At 34.2% G+C, this 27,999-nt stretch overlaps 1 protein-coding gene across 7 annotated transcripts; it reads left to right on the top strand.

Annotated features, from left to right (window-relative positions):
* Positions 1–21: 21 nt before the first annotated feature.
* LOC125389337 (putative P2Y purinoceptor 10) lies at positions 22–27,999 on the top strand. Of its 7 annotated transcripts, none has more exons than XM_085685142.2 (3): positions 22–201; positions 21,741–21,849; positions 25,348–27,999. In XM_085685142.2, the coding sequence occupies exon 3, from the start codon at positions 25,536–25,538 to the stop codon at positions 26,601–26,603; it is 1,068 nt and encodes a 355-aa protein (XP_085541268.1). In that variant the 5' UTR covers positions 22–201; positions 21,741–21,849; positions 25,348–25,535; the 3' UTR covers positions 26,604–27,999. The 7 variants fall into 7 exon arrangements, with proteins under 7 accessions (XP_085541268.1, XP_085541269.1, XP_087758820.1 ...); XM_087902692.1 differs by lacking the exon at positions 22–201 and adding an exon at positions 552–683; XM_048417851.3 differs by lacking the exon at positions 22–201 and adding an exon at positions 690–855.

Here is a 27,999-nt window from a genome sequence, read left to right as displayed (position 1 = left end):
GCAAAGGCACATGACCTTTTATGTCTTTAGATGGAAACATTAGCCATTGTAGTCATGGGATGTAATGCTATCTGGAAACATAGTATCTTCTATAGTTTTAGCAGACTGTGGAGTAGCTAGCTACCTAGTAGCCTTCCGAGTATTGGAAATGGATTTCCCTAAGTAGTAGATGCCAGAAGATTGCTGCAGAAAGAAACTATGGTAAGCAATAAAATATAATGTTAAGAGAATGGGGGGATCAATATATAAGTTGATACTTGCTGATTTCTGTAAAAAGGTGATTAGGATTTTAGTTACATAGCCATTGATTTTTCAATGGTAAAATAAAATTCTAACAGTTAAGCTGGGTTTTTGCACAGCACACATTTAAATGTTCGGAATAGACTCAGAAAACTATGGTAATACGTGGCAAAGGAAAGTCAGATACTCTGTTCCTGATTGAAGGAGTTTACAAATCATGGAAACTCTGAATTTATCAAAGCCAAAATTTGAATTTATTTTGCCCACAATATTCTCTGAGGCGAATGCTTCCCCAAACAACTGAGTGATGCTGACGAACAGTTCTACCTCCTATTAGAGGTAAACGATTTTGTTTTTTTTCCTGTTTTGCTGAATATACTACGTTACTTCCTCTTCTAGCTGTACAAGCCTGCAGTTCACTACAGGATATCTGGGTAGAAAGGGTAAGGTTCTTGGCTTTCTCTTCATACATTCAAAAATAGAACTAAAAAGCCTCTGTGAATTGAAAACGACAGTGTGAATTTCTGCTGCTTCCATTGAGAACTTAATTCTGAGTCTGCTAATATCTTACCTTTGGGGGGATATATTTTTATGAAGAATGGAGACTTCAGTGAGGTAATATCTATTTATAAGTTTAAGTGGTTAAAATGTTCGCTGAAACTGCTGCATGCTTTCTGAGAGGAAATGTGGCTGTCTGGATAGAAAGCGCCTTTCTCTACAATTTAACATGCCACTGACAAAAACCAGGGGTCCAGACTTGTGTTAAACATTGCTCCTAACAATTCTATGTTAAAATTGAGATTGCGGTTCATTAAATGCGTTTTTGTTAGTGTGAGCCAAGGGGAGAAAATAAACTTACAATTTTAAACTCATGGTTTGTGTCAACCAAATTAAAGCAGCATTCAAATAGTAAATGAATCTAAGTGCCTTAATCTTTTCATAAGATGAGACTTGACATGTTTTCTCAGATTGGGACATTTTCCATGCATGCATTTTCCGGTGGGATGTGATGGCTTCAAATAGCACAAAAGGATTTTCATCAAGCCTTAGAAACTAGCACAGCTGTCGAATCTCAATGGGGCTGATTCTCAGCTTACGATGAACATTTCTTTGGATGTATTTTTAATTTGAGAACATGGGAAGCATTTTCAGAAGACGTTCCAAGAATTTTGCTGTCTTTTTTAGAAAGAATTCCTTCTGAGACTTTTTAAAAAACATGTTCTTTTTAAAGTCTGCTAATTTCACACTTGAAATTTGATTCTTTGATAGGTAAAATTATCCACAATATGTAAAATTACATATGACTCTAGATGAGACTGTAAGCTGCTGTAAAATATAAGTGAAACCTGTTTATTGGGACAATATAAATGAAACTTATTTACAGCAATATCTTCCTTTTCCTGAGGTGAGGAAATCAGTATATTTATTTTGTACATATTTCATTTCCCCAGAATGAAATGTTGAAAACAGTAAGTTATGCCTTTAAAAAAATCCCTAAATGAATGTTTTTTTTTTCTGGGTAAAAATTTAGGATAAATTCTTTATTGTACTTCTAACTTTTTTTCCAGTAACAAAATGAAACTAACAGCTGTGGGCTGCATGAGCATGACTCACAGGATAGCTCTATGTGTATATTATGGTTGCCAAGTGGCACCATACTGTCTGCTATTGAGAGAGCTCTGCCTAATCTCTCTAACCACAAGTATGGGTGGGGCTTTTTTCCTATAGCAAAGTTGTTCCAAAGTGACTGATACTCGGGCCAGTATATGAAATTCAGGCAGGCCAAGCAGCTGCAGTGCTCTGGGAACGTCCAGAAGGGCTGAAATCAGCAGTACTCCCTGGACAGACCCTCCTTAGAAAAGTTTTGGTGGGATTATGACAAAAGATGTTCTCAGTAGACTTAAAAGCTTCTGGGTGGAGTTTTCCCTACCAGCCAGTTTCCCCTTCCCCCACTCCACCCACAAAGTTTAATGGGAAGAAAGATTAGTTATTCAACCAGCTTCTGAGACTAGAGGGGGAAGAAGGAAATTAATCTTCTATGTGTCCCTAGCAGCAGAGTTTAACAGAAAATTGGAGCTTAGTAGGGACTAGACGTTTACTGAATTGTAGAACCCTAGGGGAAGGGAGAGGTTTCTGTTGGCTGACTCTGTGCTGATGGCTTACTTTTTGCAGCTGTGAATGTGTGTGTCCTAGAAGGCTGAGAATGAAATTATTCACTAGAGCATGAGACATTTCCACTTGGTCAAACTTATTGCTCAACACTGGAAAAATAATACTTGTCTGAAAGTTCTAGTGGTATAAAATTATAATATACCATTAGAGTTAGGCTTACAAATTGGCAGCTGCCTAGGCACATTATTCTGAGGCTGGAAAAGAGAAAAAAAAGAAAACCAACCCTCTGACTGGATATTTCTCTTTGTCCAGCAAGTGTTTTTCTCTGCTTCTAACCAGAAATGTCACTATGAATAATCTAATCCAGGGGTTATTTATGGTCTCTCAAAGTTCTCCTTTCTTGAAACACCAGTGACTGAAATCATGGTGAAGGGTTAAGCTTGTGAAAAACTAGCTAATGAGTTTATAGGTTGAATTTTTTAGTCAGTTGGTAGATTTTCACAAACCAGGAAGATCAACACTTCGAAACATACCATGTAATCATAAAGGAGGTGAGGGAGACGAAAGGGGAGAGATTATAGCATAGTATAAAGAGAAGGTTTCTGATTTATACATCCTGCCTACTCATTAACCAAGAGTGTAGTTAAAATACATATGGACTATACGTAGATAACCTCGGAATGTAGCCATGAAAGTGAAGAGTCAATTCTCAAGTCAAATTCTGTTTTTTTGTGTTTGGAAATTTTAATTTTGCATTTTAAACTTTATTACAGATATTTACTTTGATAATTTCCTTTTTTCTTTTCAATAATTTTTCCTTATAAAACTTTTTAATCAGCATATAGTAGAGTATGTTTATGAGCTACAGTATAATCTTTCAATCACAGACAACTTTCTGTTGTAAAATGTCAAAGATGTGTTCTTCTAGAAAGTTTGTCATATACATTTGTTGTTTAACTATGATTGTCATGTAGCGAATGCATTATCATGGCATCCCTTCTTATTTAACTTTATACCTATGTTTTACATTTCAAGACAGGATTTCTCTGTGTAGCTTTTGTTGTCTTGGAACTTGCTCTGTAGACCAGGCTGGCTTCGGACTCTGAGATCTGTCTCCTCTATCTCCTGAGTACTAGGTTCAAAAGTGTGAATAACCATGCCTAGGTAACTTGGTATACTTTAATTACCATTTTTCCTTTTTCTATCCTCCCTCTAATCTCTTACAGACATATTTATATTTTCTTTTTCTATGAAATCCATTCTTAAATTTCATATTTAAGTGAGATTATAAAGCATTTTCTTAACCTACTGTATTTCTCTTATCATATTGTCTTTCAGTTATACCCATTTTGTTGCATGTAACATACTTTTCAATGTTATTTTCTTGTGTATATATGCCACATTTTATTCACTGATCTATTTATAGCCTGCCTGCTTTCATATCTTGACTATTTGTGAATAATCATGAATTAGCATAAAATTGTTGATATCTTTTTGTGTCATATTGATCTCAGTCATTTGGATATATACTCAAGATTGAAGTCACTTCTACTTTGAGCTATTTGAGGAAACTGAATTCTGTTTTCAAAAGTGACTTACTGATTTACATTCCAGCAGTGTACACATATTCCTTTTCTGGATGACTTCTGTGTGCTGACTTTGCACTGAGGGATGCTAAGGCATTTCTGTGGGCAGGTCTGAGAACCCAGGGTTGGGCTTGACTTAACCTAAAATGTCCAGAAGTTGTCACTGGCTCTGATGAAAGACTCAGCTCAATGGCTGTCAGATTACCAGTGATTTCCCTGAGATGCATCTGAAGTTTTTGCAATTGAGCTTTTCCAGCTACAGTGATATTTACAACAAACAAAACCAAATCAGAAAGCCATTTCTTAATTTTGTATGACACTCATTAAAATCAGCAGCATGGGTGGAGATGCAATGATTTCCAACAAATACATTATAAAGGAAATGTCTGAGATAAACCCTCTTTTATTAGTTTCCAGCCAGTTGAGCCTTAAAGCATTTCAGTAAGAAATTTAAAAACAACGTTTTTATTAGTAAATATATTTTTGTTTTACAAGAAACTGAAAAAATAGTACAGATTCCTTGTGTACACTTTATCAAACTTCCCCAGTGATAAGATCTTAAGGAACTATGGTACATTATCAAAAGCAGGAAGTTAAAAGTGATATAATACAATGAACTAGACTGCAAAACTTATTTATATTTCATCAGTTTTGGCAAGTATTCATGTGTGTGTATTTTATCACATAGTCACATTTGTTCAAACAACATCACCCACCATCAATTTGAAATCCTGCTTCATCACATAAGTTCTCTTGTGCTATACCATTAAATCAGAACCCACCCTAGTCTATAGCACTTTAATAACTTTTCATATGCTTTCCCCGTCTGTGCTTTGTTTTGAGTACACCATATAAATAGAATGCAGTAATATATAGTCTTTATATATGGACCATTTTAACTTATCTAGTTTCTCTGGCACATATATTTTGTTCCCTGTATCAATACTTGGTTCAGTTTTTATTGCTAAACATGGTGCCAGCATGGGAATAAAATAAGTCTTGTTTATCTAATTACCTATTAATTCACTAAAGGATTTGCGTTGTTTCCATTCTGTTTCAGGGGGAGAATATTGCAGCTAAATGGCAGTGACAATTTATTTACAAATTTCTTATGAATATGGTTTCATTTTTCTTTGGCCTACTTATAAGTAGAATTTCTAGGCTTTATAGTACGTGTATTGTTAGTTTTGCTAAAATCTGTTAAACATCTTTACAAGGCAGTTGTACTTTTTTCCTAAAGAAAAATAATGTATGAGAGATACACTTGGTCTGATTCTGTTAGCATTTGCTGTTACAAATACTTTTTGTTTTATACATACTATTAAGTATAATATTCTAATTCATTATAGTTTAAGTTGTATTTCTCTAATAGTAGCAATCTTTCTGTCTGTCTGTATGTATGTTTGTCTGTCCTTCATGTGTGTAAATATATGTGTATTTCACAGCTCCATTTTGAAAAAATTCCTGTTCATTTACTTTCATCATTTTCTAGTTACATTGTTTTCTCATTGTTTGTTTTAAGAGCTTTCTTTAATATGTACAACAAATACAAATCACTTACATTTGAAACTTTGAAGCATTTTCTTCAAACTTGTGCCGTTACATCTTCTTAACTTACTCTTTAATGGAACAGAGTTTTCAAGTTTCATGAAATCAAATTTAGTTATTTCATTTGTTTCTTCCAATATCATCCTTTTTATGTCATATCTTTGAGCAATTTATCAACATATTTTGAAGTACAGTCGCCGTACTTTATACCATTATATTTAGAAGTGGAAGTATGGGGCATTTTGTGTTTATTTTAACTTAGTCTTTAACAATAGATTAAGTACCTTTATTCTTCTACGGATATGTAGTTGTTAAAATATCATTGATTGAAGAACTATATTTTACTCATTAAATTTTTCTTTTCTGTAAAAAATAGGGAATTGTGAATATTGATGTTGGCCTATTCTTTTCATTTTAGTTTACTTAATCCATCTTAAAAAGTTTTCCAACTATACCATGTTGTCTTGATTCCAGTGGAAATCACAATTTGGTATAGTGGAGCAAGCTTATAATCACAGCTATTTGGCATGTTGAGGCAAAAGGTTATGAGTTCAAGATCTGCTTGGATTATAGAACAAGTTCAAAGCCAGTCTGATTTACTTAGTGAAAATCTTTCTCAAATTTTAAATGAAAAGGAAGCCACAAAGTCATATACAGCGACTGTTCTCACTTTTGCCTTTCATAATTACCCAGTTGTTTTAGATTCTTTGCTTTATGATGCAACTTTTCAAATAAAGAACTTCATATCCTACAAAAATACCTTCTGGAATTTGGGAATACTGTTAAACTATATACCAGTCTGGGGAAGAGTTGTAGATTAATTCTCTGTTCTGATAAAAAACACTAATCAGTACAATTTGGGAAGAAAAATGTTAATTTTGTCTTAGAACTCTCAGGTCAAACCTCTGAACTGAAGGAAGTAAGGACAGGGACTTGGGTAAAAAATCTGGAGTCGGAAATTGAAGCAAAGGCCATGGAGGAATGTTGCTTACTGCCTTCCACTCATGGCTTACTCAGTTTGCTTTGCTAAATAACCCAGGACCACCTGCACAAGGGTGGTACCACCTAAAGTGACTGGACTTTCTCTCAGCAATCATTAATCAAGAAAATGCCTCACAGACTTGCCTATATGACAATCTAATGAAAATACTTTCTCAATTGAGGTTCCCTCTTCCTGGATGAGTGTAATTTGTGTCAAGTTGACAAAATCTAATGAGAACACATCTAAATGTTTAAATATAATTTTTAATGTTTTTGAGAATTTCATAGATGAGTACACTATGTTTGCATCAGCCTCCTCTCCCTTTCCCATCTTCAAATTCACCACTCTAAACTCTCAGAACAAAACCTCCTCTATAATTGTTATTGTTATATGTAGTATGTATATTTTTACTATATATGGTACATACATGTATATCATTTTCATAACATATATAGATATAAATATATATTATATTGTTTGTAAACACAAGTGTTTAGGTATGACCACTTGAGATTGGATAACCTATAGTCTTTATAATCTCCCAGTCAATAACACATTACATTTTTAATATAAGCCTGGAATCCTTATCAACATTTTGTAACTCTCAATATATAGTTCCTGTATATGTTTTTTTAGATTTATAGACAACTATAAATATATTTTTCAGCTGTTTTAAATGTATTATTATTGTATCTATGAGACTTTTTTGTGGATTCATTCATTTTTATACATGATGATAATTGTTTTAAAATAGATAACGTGTCTTTTGGCCTTTCAATTTGCCCTTTATTTCTTCTTTTCTTTGTCTTATTATGGTGCTAGAACTTCCAGTATCATTTTGAATGATAACACTATTTGTTATTGATTTTGTTGAGATGGTTTCTGAATATTTCTAGTTTTTGAGAGGTTTTAGTTTTTCTTCATTAGTTTGTATGTTCCTGTGGTTTTCCTTGCTCAACATATTAATAATATTGGTTACAATGTTTTGTATTAAAACATCAAGCCAGTCTTTTGCGCATACAGTATGTTTAACTGATCCTTTTGTATAGTTTTTTTATATGGCACTTTTTTCCCCATCCTGACATCATACCTTATTCACCCAGTTTTATTGATGGGTTTCTCATATATTCATCTTTTTACTCCTGTGAGTGATCTTGATATTAACATTATTGTGTGATTTTTTTATCATTTCTGATGTTTTAATTTCCCTCAGTTATAATGCATAAAGACAGAATGCTTGGGTCATATGGTAATTTTAGATGTAAAACCTTGAGGCATTTTCAATCTGTTTTACAAAGCAACACTACATTCATGATCTAACCAGAAACACATGAAGACTCTAACTGCTGTTTAAGTCCTCTAATATTTCATTTCTGATTTTTAATCTTAATCATTCTAATGGATATGAATTGTCAGCCCAAGACTTTAACTTTCATTTCTTAATCAAGAAGGACAGGTTTCATTGGCTTATGTAGCCATTTTACAATTATATTTACATTATCTAGTGTATTCTAGACAGATATTTGTTCCTCAAACCTCTTCAGCACACTACACGTTCTGAATCACTTAACATCCGTCTAAACTTTCATCAACTGTGGCACATGAACTGGTATATTATCATGCATCCTTGGACTTTACCTTTTGAGCCAAAAGGATAGTCAAGGTCACTTCTAAATGTTCTTCCCACTGAGAGGATTAGGTTTGTTATCATCTTCCAGGAGGTCTCAGGAAGATGCTATAATGGTGCTGTTGTCCACCTTTCTTTGTGTTTCCATATCACACAGAACCATTTCCAAATATACCAGAATTTATTTATTTGGTCAACAGGCACTCCCAATGAAAAATAGTCATAGTTGTGGTCTTTGATTTACAAATTTATGGCTTCAAACATCCAGGATACCTAGTTTAAGATGACCAGCAAAACTGTAGTGTTGAGTGTCTACAAAGGCCTATGGATAACTCCAAAAGTATATCTCAAATAACAGCATTTACCTGAAGATGTTGACAGTATATCCCCCAAAATTATAATTTGCACTGTGATTTGCCTGTAAGGGGCCTCAAAAAGAATCTCCTTATATATAGTATTGTCACCTGTCAACACCACAAATATTTCTGCTGCATTGCAACCTTGACTTGCTGCAGAGGCTGTGACCTGAATGCCAATAGAAAATTAGTGTTTATGGATTATTTAATACATATACTTTCTTAGTTTGTTTGAGGTTCTATAAACCAAATAAAAACACTATAAGCTGAACAGCTTGTAGTTATAAACTAAGAAGTAAAATATCAAGGTACTTTGGCATATAGTGTTCACTGCCTTCTATTCTAGCATATACTTGGTAGATTCTTCATACATCTTTACTTGGTGAAAGGAGCAAAGCAACTCTCTGAGATCCATTTTACAAAGTCACTAGTTCCATTTATAAAGATTTCTCTTAACCACTTCCCCCCACCAAATAACTCATATTTATTGGTGAGTAGGTTCTAACATGTTGGTGTTAGGGGACCAACAACATTTAAAAAATAGCAAAACCAGAGTAGTTCACCCCGATGTGTATATACTGCCTTCTAAAGAGCACCCTATCTACCATCTTTATAGGGTTATTTCAGCCTATACTGTATGAACTGACAAAAATTTCACAGACATAGAAGATTTGTGATTTATACATGTGTCTTATTTGTTGACACCTACTAAGATTGTAATGGTGTTCTTGGTTTAGAAGCATGAGGGCTTTTGGCAGCGAGTCTTGAAGAGAATCAGAGGCAAATATCATAAAGGATGCTGTTACTAATTACTAGACAAAGGGACAGTAAAATCTCTAGGCAGAGTTCAGAGGTCTTTTTTGACTAGAGAGAACACAGAGCAATTGAGATGTTTAGTATTGCCAGATTCACTTGGATTTGCTGATATATTTTCATTCCAGTTTTTATTATCTATGTGTTTCTAGTCAATGTTACTCTTTGAGAAAAGTATTTATGCAATTGGAAACTTAATGTGTGTTATAATTCAGTAAGTTAAAAGATGACATTTGTTTTGGTTGGACTAAATTGACCCTGTAACTATAGATAAGTGTTTTTTAAATAGAAAATAAAAATGCTTGTAGGTTATCAACATGAAGCTTCAGACTTAAATTTAAAATCTTGGGCTTGATAATTTCTTTTGTCACTTCCTCTTGCATATTGAAGAGTAAGCAGTCAATCTCACTCTATTTTACAATTTTATATATTTGAACATTTTATTTATAAAATGATAAAATAGGTGGTATTCTACAACTTTATCTTCTTTCAGATTGGTTAGAAAATTTCAGTGGCAATATTTTGAGTACCTCTATTGCCAAATCATGTCTTCAGCTATCATGGCCTCTTCACCATACACAATAGTCATTGATACATTTAGTTCTAAACAGATTAGTGTACATTAAATTCATAAAAGTCCAGGATAATTTCCAAAATTCATCCTTCAGATGGTACTTTTTAAAAAGTACTTACATGACTCATATTAGAATCAGTCAACGTCCAATTAGTGGAACAGAATTAGTAGTGGGTAAAAATTAAGAGATAGGTTGCAAGGAATTGCTTATACAATCATAGATGCTGACTAGGCAAGGCAGAAATTCTTAAGTCATATTATTCTCTCAGAAGAAGAAAGATGAAATGCATAGGCTCACGCTACTATCTGCAGGTTTCTTTGTGGAAGTCTCTACTACAGTTTCCAACTAGTCGAGTGGTGTCTACTCAGATCATCTAAATGTTTACGCTTAGAGTCAAGTGAATATGAAATTTAGTCAGATCATGGAAATGTCTTCAAATATTAAAATCCCGTGACATGACTGATATCTAGAATCACTCTCATGTACTGAGATTTTAGGATAAAAGTCAGAGCTCTGGCAGCCCTAACAAGCTTCCTCGATTGGTTGCAAAGTTCGATTAAAATGATAAGTGATGGCAAAAAGTGAAAGAGAGAAGTTATTATCCAACATGGACACAGTCTGAAGAAAAATAAGTAAAGGAGACCAAGAGCTCCAAGTCTATGTTTGCAGAACTGTTGTGAGCTTTAGGCTTAAACAGAACAATAATCAGGGGGATGAAGTATAATTACGCAGCCCTTATAGATATAAAGTCAATGGCCTAGTCCCTTGCCATCATCTAATGCAAAGCAGAAAGATATAAATTATAGCACAGGTTTCAGATTCATCTTGTTTTTAGGTACAAGCAAAGTGTCAGTGATTTTTTAGCATAAGCATTTTCCAAATAGTTGTTATACATACAGTTTTGTCTAAGGTAGGGCTCCATTCTTGTAAGGAGAAAAGATGAGAAGAAATCATGAGGACAAGAAAAGGATATTGGTGTTAATGGCCCCCATGAAGGTAGAGCCACTGCCCACTCCCCTTCTGCCTACTTCCCCCAAACAATACCATCTAATCACCACCTAGTGGTGGAAGCAATAAATACATGAACATTATTCAAGATTCTTTTAGCCAGCAAAGAAATATAAATCAAAACTACATTGCCATTCTGTTTTTAAACACTTAGAATAACTACCAGCAAGTAAAAATATTGTTATTATGAATATAGTGGTTTGAAGGAGAATTTTGCACCTGTAGGCTCAGATATTTGTAGATGTGGTCACCATTTGGTGACACTGTTTATCCAATTTATTGAAATCTTTAGAATGTATGACCTTGTTGGAGGAAATATGTCATTGAAGATGAGATTTGATGTTTATAGCCTTACTGCACTTTCTGTGAACTCTCTGGTTCAGAGTTCATTTTGGAGGTTTAAGATACGATCTTTCAGCTTCCTGCTCCAACTGCCTACTGTCATGCCTCCCCTTGCTATCATTGCTCTCATTCTAAAACTGTAAGATAAAGCATTTTTTCTTCTATGAGTTGTTCTTGATCATGGCACTTTATCTCAGAAACAGGAAAGTAACAAATACAGCATGAGAGAAAGGAACCCTATGTACTCATGATTACAATGTCAATTAGTAAATTAGTCTAGCTGTTATGAAAATCAATATGAAGGGTCTTCAATAACCTAAAAATGAAACTTGTATGTGATCTTGAAATACCACTTAGGTGTGTTGTAGTAGGAGGCTGCTTGTTTGTTCCAGACTGCTCCACCCTGAAATAATCGCACAGAAACTATATTATTTGCAATGCTATTTAGTTAGTAACTTAAACGTATTTATGACTAATTCTGTTTTTTATTGACTTTATTGAACTATACATTTTTCTCTGCTCCCTTCCCTTCCTTTCTCCTCCCCTTCAACTCTCTACCATGGTCCCCATGCTCCCAGTTTACTCAGGAGATCTTGTGTTTTGCTGCTTCCCATGTAAATTCCTTTGCATGTCTCTTTTAGGGTCCTCAATGTTGTCTAGGTTTTCTGGGATTGTGATTTGTAGGTTGATTTTCTTTGCTTTATATTTAAAATCCACTCATGAGTGAATACACATGATAATTGTCTTTCTGGGCCTGTGTTCCCTCACTCAATATGATAGTTTGCAGACAAATGGATGGAGTTGACTTACTCTTATATCCTAAACTAACCAATCTCTATTAATCTGTGTATTGCCACAAGGCTGTGGCTGACTGGGTAAACTTCCATCCCCTGTGTCTGTCTCTGGTGGGACTACATGGTGTCTCCCTGATTTCACCTTCTTCCTCTTAGCATTCAGTTTAGTGTTCTCCCACCTATCTCTGCTGTGCCCTGCTATAGGGCCAAAGCAGCTTCTTTGTTAATCAATGGTAAACACAACATACAGAGGAGAATTCTACATCACCTCCTTTTTTCTGTTTAAATAAAAAGGAAGGCTTTTACTTTAACATGATAAAATTACATAAAACAAAACAGTTATCAAGCAAGAATTGCAGTTACAATATTTATATCTACTTTATCTTTTATCATAACTAAAGAAAACTGTAATTATACTTATTTATTCTTCAACTCCATCAAAGACCCTATAAGGATATAATATTACCTATGTAAACAGTTGTAACATGAGGGCTGGCTTGTTGGGGTTTCTGTCCCACCCAGTACCCCACAACTGGCAAGCCCAAAGAAAATCACACACAGAATTGCATAAGGTTATAAATTGATTGGCCCATTAGGTCAGGCTCCTTATTAGTCCTTGTAACTTACATTAATCCATTATCATTATCTATGTTTGCACATGGCTCCGTATCTTGCTCAGCTGGGCAAGTTACATGCTGCCTCTTCGGTGGTCTGCGCAGGAGTGACTGAGGAAGTTTCCTCCTCCCTAGCCTTCTCCTTTTCTCATTGCCTTGCCTCCATTTCCTGTCTGGTTGACCCGCCTATACTTTCTGCCTGGCCAATCAGCGTTTTATTAAAATACATGATTGACAGAATATAGACAATTCTCCCACACCAAACAGTAAGTACTTTGTAAGCAAATTCTAAAACTCTAGAATTGACAGAGACATCTCACTGCCTAGACAGTCACCCAAGGTTCTTCTGTAATGTTGGGATACCCAGTCTTCAGCCTATAGGCCCATAGTATCCAGCATACTTTCAATGAAGCAGGAAATTTCGAAGGCAGTTCCACCTATATTGGCAGTTTGTCAGTTACTTTTTTTCTGTGTTCTGCACAGAAAATCTTGCAGAGTCTTTCATGAAGCAGGAACCCTGAAGGACCACCTCACCTTCTTTAAGCAACTTCAGCAGTCATTTTGATGCAGGTCCTGTAAGTCCAGTCAAGCATTCCAGGCAAGAACATTTTCTTGTGCAAATAGCTAACAATCTCCATGAGGAGCCTCTTCGATGCCCATCATCCCCTCAAAGTAGATTGTTGCTGCCTGAAACAGATGTGGCTCATTTTTATGAAAAGTCCTACATTCTTAAGAATTTTAAATGCCATATTCTAGCAGTCTTTGAAAGATCTGAAGAATCCCTATCCATCTGAAATTTATCTCTATATATCTAGGAAACCTAACTAACATGACTATAATTTTGACTATGATAAATGACTTTTTAACTTATATTTTCTAATTATACATTACATTTTAAATAAGCAGCACAAATACAATACCTTAATTAAGGGCAGAAATATACATGTAACAACATTGACCTTATATTTGTATCAATAAACCAAGATCCATACCACTGCAAAGTTTTTATCTCTGTAGCATATCTACCTTTAAATGCAAACAAACATTCATAAACAATATTTGGGAATTTGGGTGAAATGTTTTCCAAACTACTTCCTGCTGTTTATTGGGCAAAGTAATTTTTGGGGTGTTCATGAAGATCTTTTGGGTGTTCTTGGTCCATCAAACCACATTAGTCTGGAAGGAATTCTTAGTTTCTCATCTTCTGTGGAAGCAAAAGAAGAACCTCTTTTCTAAAGCAACAAATCCTTAGACTCAAATTCTTTTTTTTAAATTTATTTATTTATTTAGTAAAAATTTCCACCTCCTTCCCTCCTCCCTTTTCTCTCCCCCTCCCCACCTCCCCCTCCCTCTCTAGTCTTAAGAGCAGTCGGGATTCCCTGCACCATGGGAAGTTCTGAAGCCAAGATGCCTTCATGTTGGTTTAACTTAGCAGTCCATACAATGAAATGTCTCTCATTACATAGCACTTTAATAGTCAAAAATTCAAAGGAAACACAATAATATACATAATCCAGACTCTTTGTGCATTTTCCATCTCTATGTGGCTTAGTTTTCTTTATTTCTTTAATCTATGACTGTCTATACTCTGTCTCTTTAAAGACTATGATTTATTTTTTAAAAAGCAATTTACTTCTTTTTATAACTCTCTATACTCTTTTTTTCTCTCTCTTAAGCCTACATACATTTATCCAACACTATGACCTATTTAAAGTACTTTTTTAAAATATGAATTTGCCTTTATTGTGTATCTGTAATAATTTTCTGCTCAGAAGTGCTTTTTAAAAAAATGCTAAGTGGACGTGGCTAGGGCCAACATGGCCCTGCCTGTTTGCTTCACCTAGTTCAACATGGAGGAAGTATGTTTGCTGCCTCTGAGAGTCATGTACATTACCTCATTTTTTGTCACACAGCGGGTCAATGTTGCCATTAAGCAAGTTTTGGTACTTTGCTAACAGACCCTATTTTAATGCTCTGTAGCCAGACATCCTGAAAGAGTCAGAGTTGTTTGTGATGGTGAACAAGGAAGCCACTGTTTTGAACTCACACTTATTTTGTTTGTTTGTTTTTTCTACCTCTAAATCAGGAAGACTTTTCTTAAAGGAACTGCAGCATGCCATCAGCAAAATGCTGGCTACCAAGAAGTTGTGTTTAACTCTGTTCTTTTGTGTCTAGAATTACTTTTTAAGCTTTCTCAGGTTTTGCATTGATATAGTTGACCACATAGGTGTGCTAATTTGTAGTAGGAAGTTGCTTATTTGTTCCAGGCTGCTCAGCTCTAAAATAATCACACCGAAACTATATTATTCGTAACACTGTTTGGTCAGCAGATTAAGCATATTTCTGGCTAACTCTTATATCCTCAACTAACCCATCTTCATTAATCTGTATACTGCCACATGGCTGTGGCTTACTGGGTAAAGTTCCACTCCCTGCATCTGTCTTTGGCAGGGCTACATAGTATCTCACTGACTTCGCATTCTTTCTTCCAGCATTCATTTTAGTTTTCTCCAACTACCTCTGTTCTGCCCTGCTATAGGCCCAAAACAGCTTCTTAATTAATCATAGTATAGAGAGTGGAATCCCACATCAGTATGTTTCTGAGGAATTTAAAGATACCAAGATATCCATATTTATTTAGTCACTATTCACAATAAGCTATACATGGAATCAGCGAGGTGTCCATCAACAGATGAATAGGTAAACAAAGTATGATATATATATTAGGGAATATTTGTCATTCATGAAGAAGAAAATTAAAAAAAGGATATTCTTTTAGACAAAATAAGCCAGGCTAAGAAACATGACTATTGACTATCACATTTTTTTCCTGAGGAATAAAACATTTAGCATTATATATATATATATATATATATATATATATATATATATATACATGTGAAAGTATATATATATCTGAAGGAAAAAAGCAGATTATTTGGGGGTTGTGCTGACCGGTGATAAAGAGGAAAGAGAAGTGAAGGAAGAGAGAATGGGGATAATAAGCAAATAAACAATGTTCATGCATTAAAATATCAATAACGAAAACTAATCTTTTTATAATGTCTATGTTCTAGAAGAGATAATTGCAGCTTCTTATTTTATAGTACTATGTACAATCAAAAAGATAGGATCATCTTAAAAGCTTATATAGTAGGAATGTGTGTGTGTGTTTGTGAGTGTGTGTGTGAGAGAGAGAGACAGAGATAGATTTAATAACTAGGACCATTGCTGTAGGAGCACATTCTGCTCTTTCAACCAATAGTCTTTAAGATACCAGCCCACTTGGGCATGGTCTCATATATTGTAAAAGTATCTGTAAATGTGTGGCTACTCTCTCTTGCTTCCGCCTCCCAGTTCCAGCTGCTAGACTCTGGTCTTGTTCTCATAGAGGACTGATATCTAGGAAAATGATCTGTAAGTTTTCCCCTTAAATAATTTAACCCTTTTATTATTCATAATTTTGAACTGGTGTGGCATTATTTTGTAACTTCCATTCATCATCTTACACCCAAACAAGGACTTGAACCCTGGACCCTATTCCCAAATATTGTTTGTTTACATTTAAAGGGGGATAAGATATAGAGATGAATAATTTGCATTGGTATGAAATTGGTTTATGGATACAAATCTAAGGTCAATTCTGTTATACACACACACACACACACACACACACACATATATATTTCTGATCTTGATTAAGGTATTGTGTTTGTGTAGCTCATTTTAAAATATAGTGTATAATTAAGAAATATAAGTTAATAAATGCTCATCTACAATAGTCAAGTTTGTAGTCATGTTAGTTATATTTTCTAGATGTATAGGCATATATTTCAATTTGGTAGGTATTCTTCAAATCTTTCAAAGACCTTCAGAATATGGCATTTAAATGTTTTAAAAAATTAGGACTTTTCATGACAATGAGGCACTTCTGCTCTTGGCAGCACCAATTATTTCAAGAGGAAGATGGACATCAAAGAGGCTCCTAATGGAGTTTGTTAGCCATTTGGGAAAGAAACTGCTATTTCCTGGACTACTTAACTGGACATGCAGGACCTGCAGAGAAATGACTGATGAGCTTGCCTAAAGGTGAGACAATCCTTCAGGGTTCCTGCTTCATGAAAGAGTCTGCAAGACAGGATACAGAAAAAAGTGACTGGCAAACTGCCAATATGGACAGAACTGTCATTAAAATGTCCTGTTTCATGGAAAAGTCTGCTGGATATTATGGGCCTATAGGCTGAAGATGGATGCACCAGTGGTACAAAAGTACTTTGGGTGACTGTCCAGGCAGGGAGATGTCTCTGTCAATTCTAGAGTCTTGGAAGTTGTTTATAATGCACTTACTGTTTCCATAGGTAATATGTCCTTCTGGAGTCTTTGATGAAGTTGAAGTATTTATAGTTATAGTTTTCCTTGGTTATGATAAAAGATAAAGTACATATAAATATTATAGCTGTAATTCTTGTTTGATACCTGTTTTGTTATATGTAATTTTACTATTTTAAAGTTAAAGCCTTCCTTTTCATTTAAACAGAAAAGGGGAGGTGATATGGGAGTCCCTTCTGTGTGCTGTGATTATCATTAATAAATAAAAAAACTGCCTTGGCCAGCTAATAGTGCAGAACTTAGACAGGCAGAGAGGACTGGACTAAATGCTGGGAGAAAGAATCAGGGGATGCGGCCAGAGTCAGACATGCCAAAACTTTGTTGGGAAGCCAATGCCACTTGGCTATACACAGATTACTAGAAATGGATTAAATTAAATGTAAGAGTTAGCCAGTAAGAAGCTAGAACTAATGGGCTAAGCAGTGATTTAAATAATACAGTTTCTGTGTGATTATTTCAAGTATATGCTAGCTGTTGCTGGGAATAACAAGTGGCTTCATCCAATGGATCATAGCTTCACTGAGTTGAAATACGAAAAGATCAAGATGATCATGTCTATCAAGTTCATGTTTTTCTGTCTAGCAATCCAGTTGCTCCACGATCACTGACACTACCATTCCTTGTTGGCACTCTTCTAGAAAAATCTCTTGACCACATACTTAAAAGCTCTATTTCTAAACTTTAAAATATATTCTATTAATCCATATATATATATATATATATATATATATATATATATATATATATATATATCCTTATATTCCAGGCACTTTGTTTTGAGTGTTGTCATTTTAAAATGAGTTTTGAAATATGAAAGTATGCATTTTCTAGTTTTTTTCCTCTTGTTGGGCAAAAGCTCTTTGTATTTTCGGATTTTTAAAATAATTTTGCCAATATCTGTAATTAAGGAAGCTATGATTTGGACAGGTATTACAATTAATTTACACAACACTTTGGCTCCATTGTTGTTTAAGCAATGTTAAGTCTTCAGTGTTATTTCTTCTAAAAAGCTTTAAGAGTCATATATAAGCCATTGGAGCTTACACTTTTCATTGTGATATGGTTATTGATTATTAATTTTGTTTACTTTCTTCTTAAGTCCATTCATTTCTTAAAATGTAACAATAAATATATATTTTGATTGGTTTGTGTAAATATGTAAATCATATAAACTTTGGCATACTTTTGTAAATATTGTTTTATTATATACCTTAATTCTATTCTGTCTGTAATAATGTATTCTCTTTCAACTTGTTATTATTAAGTTGTGGTTTTTCTTTCATAAATTTTTTCCTGGACAAGTTAAAGGCTTGCAAATTTTGTTTATATCTTCAAAGAACCAATTTTGGTTCTGTTGTTTTTTTCTATTATTTTTAATCTTTTTTGCTTTTTCATGCTTTATTTTATTCATTTTATATTGCCAGATTTTGGTTAAGTGATTTTTTTCCATTGATGCTTCTATAATGTCGAAGATTAGATCAGAGATTTCAAAATACTATCAGTTTTAATATATCCTTTAATAAAAAGTTTTCTCTCTATGGGTAAATTAAAACATTTTTGTATTTTTCTTGTGATATTTTGATGCATCTGTTACTTTAGAATTTGTAAATTTGTTTCTATTTGTTAAATTCCAAAATTTCTATCTATTAATTAATCTCCCTTATTACTATTTTTTCCCAGCCTGTCTTTGAATTATTGAGTTCAAGAAACCATTTTGTCTTAGTTTACCCATCAATTAAGGCATATGCCACACCTACCAAATTAGTGGATTTGTTTCAACATTTTGGCCCTGAGATTGAATCAATATACTGAAGATACTTTTTAGTTGTTCTTTGTAGGTAACATATATTTGAATATAGTTATTTATCTTATTCCATTTTAGTAATAGATACTTATCCACCTATATGTCTGATTTGCCTATATTTAATTTAAAATAAGGTTAGGTGTTAAGAGGCATTTCAAATATTCTTTTTCTCAATGTTTTATGGTGTGAAATTTTAATTTAATATCCATTTTCTTTTCACTTGTGTTAATAAACATTTCTTTATGAATTCATTTATTTTTTTCTTTTGCTTTCACCTTTGAGTGGTTTGTTTAGTTGTTTACACTTGGATTGCAAGTGATATTTTACTTTGAAGAACTCCACTGCAGATCAATGCCAGCTTATTTTCCAAGAGTTTCATTGGAAGTAAAGAGACTACTTAGAAGTTAAGTAAGAGATGCAGATTATAGCCACCTATATATTTTAAAATCAAAAAACCAGAAATATTGTAATTTGGTGGTTATGCATGAGGCAAAGCTAGTTGGTAAACATGTTCAAGATATCATGTGTTGTATCAATTGAGTATATGTCAGAACGATCATATAACATCATGTAAATTCACACTTTTAAGAGACTAGGAACTATGTTTCAAAAATAGTAAGATAATATGCTTGGTAAGGAGGTTAGAACTCAAAATCAATTACCCAAACAATATAAAATTATGTACCTTCCAGTGATCAAATATTGAGCTATCTTGAGAATTAAAAGTTATCAGGTGCATAAGGTACATTAGAAATTCTTAGTAAATTTTTTGTGGAATATGGTATCCATGAAGTTGTAAGTTGGCAGATACATCAAAAATCCAAAGAAAATTGAGGTCAACAAGGGCTTAAGAAGTCAGGAGTATTTTCCTGAGCTACAAGAAACTTAAGCTAGGCTTTGAAATGTATTTATGTTTTGTCTTCTTTCATGACTCAGAAGAATTTCACAAAATAAATGGGAATAAAAGCAGCATGCATTGTGACATTACTATTTACCAGATGCAAACATTGTGAAAATTACCTTCCTTCTTTGAACATATAAACACTAGTGCACATTGTATAATTTACGAGACTGTAGATAAGATAAATCAAGAAAAACAACTCATAAGCACAGATACTTGCTTTCAAACTCAGGTCTGTCTGAAAATAGTCTCCGGTTGTACTACTATAGTATATTGACTGTCAGGAAGAAAAATAAACAGAACCAGAAAACTGAATTTAAGTTACACTGGCACCAGATAAAAAAGAATTTGAAATAGGTGGTTTGGGGACAAAATTTATGAGTTTTTCCAAATTCTGGGGGAGGGGGCGGTGGTAAAATCAGAAATAGATTTTACTGTTAAAACAAAAATCAGCCACAAATGAGCAAAGTGTTTTTCTCAGTTACATTCTGAAGCCAAAGAAAGTCTTTTTAAGATCACTGTATCCTTTGACTTTTATTGAACCTCCTGTTTTGAAGTTCCTGACACTGGAGGAGGACTAGGAAGTTTAAGACAACGTAATTTGTTTTCCTATAATGCATGTTTTGTCTTAGCTCGGTAAGAATTTTGGGAAACATTGTTTATACAAGTGCTTAAGCCGCAGCATGGTGGTAACTCTGAACATTAAAAATAGCTTTTGTATGGAACTGATTGTACAAGACACTTTAGAAATAAGTTCATTAAGCTTTTCTCAAAGATGCATAAGGTAATGAATAACTAATTCAGATAACTGACATTGTTTTCCAATTATGGAAGATTCGTTTTTTAAACAGAGAGCCCGACTGTATTTTTTAAAAACAGAAACATGGTGTAGTATTTTGGTCTCGAATTTTTTTATATTTTCTTTTATCATTTTATGTGTATGAGTATTTTGCCTGAATGTATGTCTGTGCACCACATTTGTGCCTGATGCACAAGGATACAGTGAGCCCTCCAAATGTGTGCTGGGAATGGAACTAAGGTCCTATGAACAACAAGTGCTCTTAAACACTGAAAAAAAATCTCCCTTAAATGTTTTTCAGTAGTATTTTTTCCAGAGTGTTGAGAAGAGAAAGATAATTAAGTATAGATAAACATGCCAGATTATACTACAAATTGATGGAAATTAGACCATGAACTTGTCAAAAAAAATCCTTATATCCAATGTGGAAAAGAAAAAATGGTGAGTAAAACGATTCTCAGTATTAGTGAGGAAAAAGTACTTTTGCTTGTATTAGCAGTGTGTGTGGGCAGTAATTTCAAACAGTGATCACGTGGGATAATTATTAGAAGTGTTTATTATTGGTCCCCATTTCAGATATAGTGAATGAAAAATTCTGGATAGGACTTTACTCTAAATCATTCTGAAGCATGTTTAACTTTGAGAGTCATGTGCTACAGTATTTGGATTTGTGGTTATAAGCCTATTAAATTGGAACTTTCAAGAGTCTTTTCCATCTTGATAGTAAGATAACTGTTATAGTTGTCTAACTACAGCTGATCCTTTAGCTGGGTGTTAAGAAATGAGTCACCATCCATTCTGGAGATCTGCCATGGACCATCACAAAATAATAAATGATACTTAGAATACTGGAGAACTACCAGCAGGAAAATTTAAATGCTCTGTTGAAAATCATAGCTATACGGGGTGAAGGATATATTATTCAGCTTGATTTACTATCTGACAATGTATACAGCTATGTTTAACTTACATTTGCACAATTTGTCACATGTTATTCGATTGAGTCTTTATTAGCTACATATTCCACCAGATAGACAGGATTTCATCTATTTGGAACACTAACATGCTTGACACTGTGATGTTACAGAAAAGAACATGAACTTTGGAATTTCATATGGGAAGCCTTCTTGGATAATTTGAATTTCCTACTTAATTCCTAGCAATTCAACTTAAAATTTAAGAAACAAGTTGTTCAACTATATAAAGATGACTGTGTAATAATGTTTATCATAACTTGTAATTTTTTTCAGAAAAGATCTCACATGGCCCAGGCTAACCTTGTCATAGCTATGTAAAGGATGATGAACTTTAACTCCTGATTCTCCTGCCTGAACCTCCCAACGTTGGGACTGTAAACAGGTATCACCATTCCGGGCTTTCCCATTGTTTCTAATAGTAAGAAAAATGGTAATTGATTACAATGTCCATTAATTAAATAAATTATACTAGATAATTTTAATTAAAATGTAAATATCCATAAAAATTATCTTTTAGTTGTTATTGACATGGAATTTTATCCTAACTGTGGTTAAGTGGTTAAAACTATGTTTACAGATATATATATAGAGAGAGATAGATAGATATAGATATAGATGTGTGTGTGTATACAAGTAAAATTTAATTAAAACAGCTACTTATGAATTCATTTATAAATCAGTATACATAGAAAAACAGCCTGCAAAGTTTATGAATGAAAGTGTTATGTCTGGAAACTTTTGTTTATATAAATGTCTCTGTATATGTATAAAACCAGACTGTATTGAGACTCTAAGACTGAGCATTTTATATTAATAAAAATTTGTTTTGTCTTTGCTTATCTCTGTTTTCTAATGGAACTCATTTCTTTATGTGTAGAAATAATGAAAGATTGACAACAACATAATTAAGTATTTTTAAGTAGGCTTCTTACACAATCTAATCCTTCAGGGACTAGAGTTATTCCTTTAAAGATAGTATATTTGCTCTGGAAATTTTGGAAGGAAGCAATTCCTCTTTTTAGAACAGTTAACTGTCAAGGTTAGTGGTCTAAATCCTGGCATTGGTTCATGTCTGAACATTTGTGTTATCATGTAATTACAAAAATGTGCTTTCCATCTTCTGAGTTCCTGGAAAAGTCGCTATTATTCTGTGGTGAGAGGCCAGAGACCCCAGTTCAGCCATTACCACTAACTTTCTGTGTGAGTTTGTAACTTTTAGGTTTCTTTTTCTAAAGTTGTTTTTTTTTCTCTTCTGAAAAGTAACTGATTCTTATCTAGATGACTCCTAATAGCTCTATAATTTAGGAATCTATAATACATCTAGAAGCCAAGCAACCTTTAGAAAATGATTATGAAGTGTGAAAGCTGATAACAATAGTAAACCAAGCATTCTAAAATACTGTTGAAAGGATTCTGTTTTTGAAATTCACAGGATGCCAATTGATCACCTTTAATTTTTCTATTAATGGAGTTTCAAATTCCTTTCATGTGTTAACGTATTTGAACATTGGTGTACTTCTGACACCTGGTGGTCAAGTCAAACATCACAGCTAAATCCTAATCCCCAGACACTCCGTCATTCCCACTCACTCACTTCCTCTCAACAGAGACTTTCTGTCTCTCAGATTCACTTGTCCTTCAAAAAATCATTCACCCAACAAACAGTCAGCAAACCTTTCCAACAGTCAAAACCATTTACTAGACTTTTATTTGAAAGGATAATATGCAACAAGAGGATGAGTATTAGGCATGTAGGAGATTCCTATCTACCGCAGGAAAACCACCTGGAAAGGAGAGTGACCTCAACATGCCGAAAATATTATATGATGCTCACTAAAGAGAATAATCAGAATTATGGATAGTGGGAAGCCAGAAAAATTACTTTTGTGATTTGTGGAAGTGAGCCTTGCCTTTTAGAAGTCTCAGGTTGTTCATCTGGCAAATCAGCCATTGTAGCTTATTGTTTCATAACACTGGTGTCAGAGATTGATAGAGTATACGCAGAGTATTTATTATAGAATGTGTACAAAATAGGTATTTAGTAATTGTTATTCATTTTATAATTAAACCAAAGATTATCATAAGCATTAAGTGATTGTATTTGAACACTCCACCTGGTTTGTGTTTGCAAGTATTTTTAAAATTTAGCTTGAATATAAAAATACACAATATCAATTATTTCAGATAGTGCAAGAAAATCATAAAAAGGTGATAGTGTTTCTCTATTTACACTTTACTGGGCCAATTGCCTGATTCAACAGCATAGTCAACTCAAAAAAAAAATTAGAGTAGCTGTTTGCCTGAATGACCTGGTTGTTTGACTGCACTGATCTTTCAGCTAAGTAAATACAGTTTATCCAAGAGTTACATGTACTCACTGCAGAGACATCAGGTAGGCTCTGAAACAGTATGGGCTTTGTCTGAATTGATTACATCTTTACAGCTTTTGATTGACTGTGGCTAGGTTTGTACCCATGGTTCTAGGACCCTATATTACTTTGCAGCCTAATTCAAGAGGCATTGCAACATATGTATTTCGCTTTTCCACTTGAATTCTTATTGCCATCAATGTTGTCTCATGTTTTCTTTAACTTTATAAATGTGTAGCAAACTAACTGCATTTTCAAGTACTCAAAAGTACAACGAAGCATTAAAATGTTGTTTATTCTTTTGTGTTTGAAATCAGATATATAAAACATATTTCCTAAAAACCATCAAATGATTATTAGTTAAATGTTCATTCTAAGGATGAAATAAGTTGTACCACGGTGGCTTTTGGCCAAAAGCAGTAAAGTTATAACATAAAACAAAACCAAGAACAAGGACAATGTCATATTAGGAAATGAATGTTTAACCTGGATAAGGAAGATTTTCGGGAAGGCATGATTGTTATTTTCAGATATTTGAAGAGCTTTTCTGTCTAGCAAGGCGTAGACTATTTTGTCTTTGGCAGGAATAGCTAAGCTGAGACAACACAGAAACAGATTTGAAGTCACTAAGTGAATGAAAGACATTTTCAAAATTTATGACCACTGGAAATACAACAATTTACATGAATAATTTTCACTGGATTTCAGAGCTAAAGGGAAACAGCCCCCTTTTGCTTCATTTATGAAAGGATACCCTCTAGGGCTTCATGCATTTTGGAAGTTGACTGACATACTGAAAGGATAGTTTCAATATACATGAGTGTCTGATGCTGCCATGGTATTGTTAATGAACACAGAACTTTTGTGGCATGAACTTATAAAAGGTGTTAACAAGATGTTAGTAGAACAAACCTTGCCTTCAGTCAAATTTTGAAGAAAGGAGCCCTGTTTTTCTTGAGACCTTATTCTTCCTAAAGCCTGGTGCTCTGCCAGCCCCTGCTTAGACCCCTAATACACGTGCCATTAATAAGAGTTTATAGCTCACCTTAGCAACCATCTAATGATTTATAAGGTAGCTACTGAAAACGGATTAAAATTTCATTATGCTTGGGTTGATGACAATAACTTTGTTAAATCTCAAACTTTTTGGACAGAAACAGGTATACAAATGAAATATGGAATTTCACAAGGGTGATGGGATATTTGTCTGGGGGCTGATGGGTCATAAGATCTTGGCTGTTGGGTACCTGTGAAATTTTGATGATTATCAGTCAGAGTAAAAACTAAATTAAAGTTACTGTCAAAATAACTATCTTTTACATTGTTGAAAATATCTCCCTAGCTACTATTTATCTCTTAGTAAATTGCTCCACTATTTTAATTCGACATAGATGAGAGCTTTCAAATTTATGAAAGATGACATTTAACCACCTCTGGTAGGAATACAACTAATATGCATATTCACATGTGCTGACCTGCCTCTGACCCTATCTTTATTCTATTTTCCACAGAAACCACCATGCAAAGGCTTTTCCTAAGGAAGGAACATAATGGCACAAGTTGGGAAGTAACTGCACAAACAGTATGACAGTTAAGTGCACTGATCTGCAAATGCCGTTTCAGCACACCCTCTTGGCAACCACCTATATATTTGGACAGGAGCCATAACTCTATAGGTCAACTTGATGAACATACTGAGATGTTCAAGATGGGCAGCAATAGTACCAGCACTGCTGAGAGTAATTGCAATGTCACACATCTGACATTTCAGTACTCTCTGTATGCAACCACCTATATCTTCATATTCATCCCTGGTCTCCTGGCTAACAGTGCAGCCCTGTGGGTTCTGTGCCGCTTCATCAGCAAGAAGAATAAGGCCATCATTTTCATGATCAACCTCTCAGTGGCAGATCTTGCTCATGTCCTGTCCTTACCTCTCCGGATTTACTATTATATCAACCGTCACTGGCCATTCCAGAGGGCTCTTTGCCTGCTCTGCTTCTATCTGAAATATCTCAACATGTATGCCAGCATTTTTTTCTTGACATGCATCAGCCTTCAGAGATGCCTCTTTCTCCTCAAGCCATTCAGAGCCAGAAACTGGAAGCGTAGGTATGACGTGGGCATCAGTGTTGCCATCTGGGTCGTCGTGGGGACTGCCTGTTTGCCACTCCCCATCCTGAGAAGTGCGGGTCTAGCCAACAACAGCGAATCCTGCTTTGCTGATTTAGGGCTTCATGACATTAGTATGGCTTCCTCCATAGGCATGGTAACGGCTGCTGAACTTGGAGGGTTTGTATTGCCTGTTGTAATTATTACATATTGCACATGGAAAACAAGAAAATCTCTACAGGAATTCCATGATCCACCCCAGAATATTAAAGAGAGAAAAAAGGCTTTGAGGATGGTCCTAATGTGTGCAGTGGTATTCATAGTGTGCTTCACGCCGTACCATCTCAACTTCCCGTTTTTTATGATGGTGAAGCAACACGTCTTCTCCAACTGTTCTTTTATTAAAAGTACTCTGTGTTTCCACATAATTTCCCTGTGTCTTGCAAATCTGAATTGTTGTCTTGATCCAGTTGTGTATTATTTTATGACTTCAGAATTTCGTGATCAATTTTCAGAGCATGGTAGTTTGTTCATCCAGTCATGTGTGAGATGTAAGGACAGTACTTTGGAAATTCATCAGAGGAAGGAGAATCTTCAGACCATCTCTCTTGAATGTTTGGATGTTCCAACACAATGTGATGAAATAATTATCTAGAATACCCTTTCTACTCTGTCAGGTTAGTCATGCCATTCACAGTGATACTGAGTGTTGGGAAGAAACATCCACTTCACTCAAATAATCTGTCTACAGGAGTTCTCTATGCCAATATCATCCGTGGCCCTTCTGAGAAAAAAATCTTTCTCTTCCCACAACGTGCTGCTCAACAGAAAGAGTCTCACACCTATTCCTCAGTAATGGGACCAATCTTCTCATCTTCATCTTAATAAAAATATATTAAAAAGTACTGGGCATGTACAAGTTATCTAAACATTAGCAAGTCTACATCAGAATATGACCCTAACTTTAGAAAGCATACACTACTTGTGCTAATTGGATGACTTTTTATATTGATATGAATTATGGAAATTAACAACATTATAACTTAAAATGTCTGTAAGATTTTTTTCTCACCTTAAAAAATTATTTCAGATGAGTCTCTCAAAATTACCATGGAAACCAAAATGCAAACACCTTAAATAGAATTGTGCTCTGCATATTTAACAAACTGGAGATTAAAAACTTAAAATGAAACCTTTTTGCCTAAATGTCTGTGGGTTTGTAATGTTTTGCATAGTTTTTGTTTACTGGCACTAATTGGGAAATATTCTCATTTATTTGTTTATTAAAATCAGCTGTGTCATTCTCCAGTTAGATTGATTGCTTCACGTGTAACTTCAGACACAACTTCATTTGATACATTTAAATCAACAGATTAAAGAAGAATCACAAAATACATACAGTTTCATTCTGCTAAGGTTAAGTTGTGCCTAAGTTTTTATAAGCAAAATACTCCAATGAGCTGAATTGATTCATATCATTAATGCAGAACAAGCATTGCCATTTTTAAAAATCCCTGTTGTTGCATTGTTACTAATATAAATCTTTCCCACTGGAAATTTTGAAGCCAACCATTTTCAAATATTGGGTATCATTAAAGTGAAATTTTATAAAGCAATGGTTAGTCTCAGAAAATTTCTATTTTTGTCTTGTCTCTATGTTTTGAATAGCCTTTAACCTTTTTATTACATTTTTGAGTTAGCATATAAGGGAGTGGATTTCTTGTGATATTTTCATATGTATACATCACCGTACTTTCTTATTTACTCCCCCAGCCTTCTCTTGATTGCCCTCCAATTCTTGTTGGTGACCTTTCTTTCTCCTGCATTCTCCTTTCTGCATTCTTGATCCAAATGTTCTGTTATCTCTTGTATTTGATTACTCCCTTATTGTATGTTGCATGTGTCCCTTTATATCTTTCATTTCCCTCTCTACTTTCATGTTTCACATAGATATTATATATGTATATACATATATATAATGTGATCAAAATTTTGTTATTTGTCCGGTTATTTCTTTATAGTTTAATAAAATTCCATTGTTTATAATAGTA

The sequence above is a fragment of the Myodes glareolus genome, chromosome X (assembly GCF_982192425.1).
Source record: "Myodes glareolus chromosome X, mMyoGla1.1, whole genome shotgun sequence".
NCBI lineage: Eukaryota > Metazoa > Chordata > Mammalia > Rodentia > Cricetidae > Myodes > Myodes glareolus.
The sequence above is the reverse complement of the archived record's forward strand: the minus strand, read 5'-3'. Positions and strand labels throughout refer to the sequence as shown.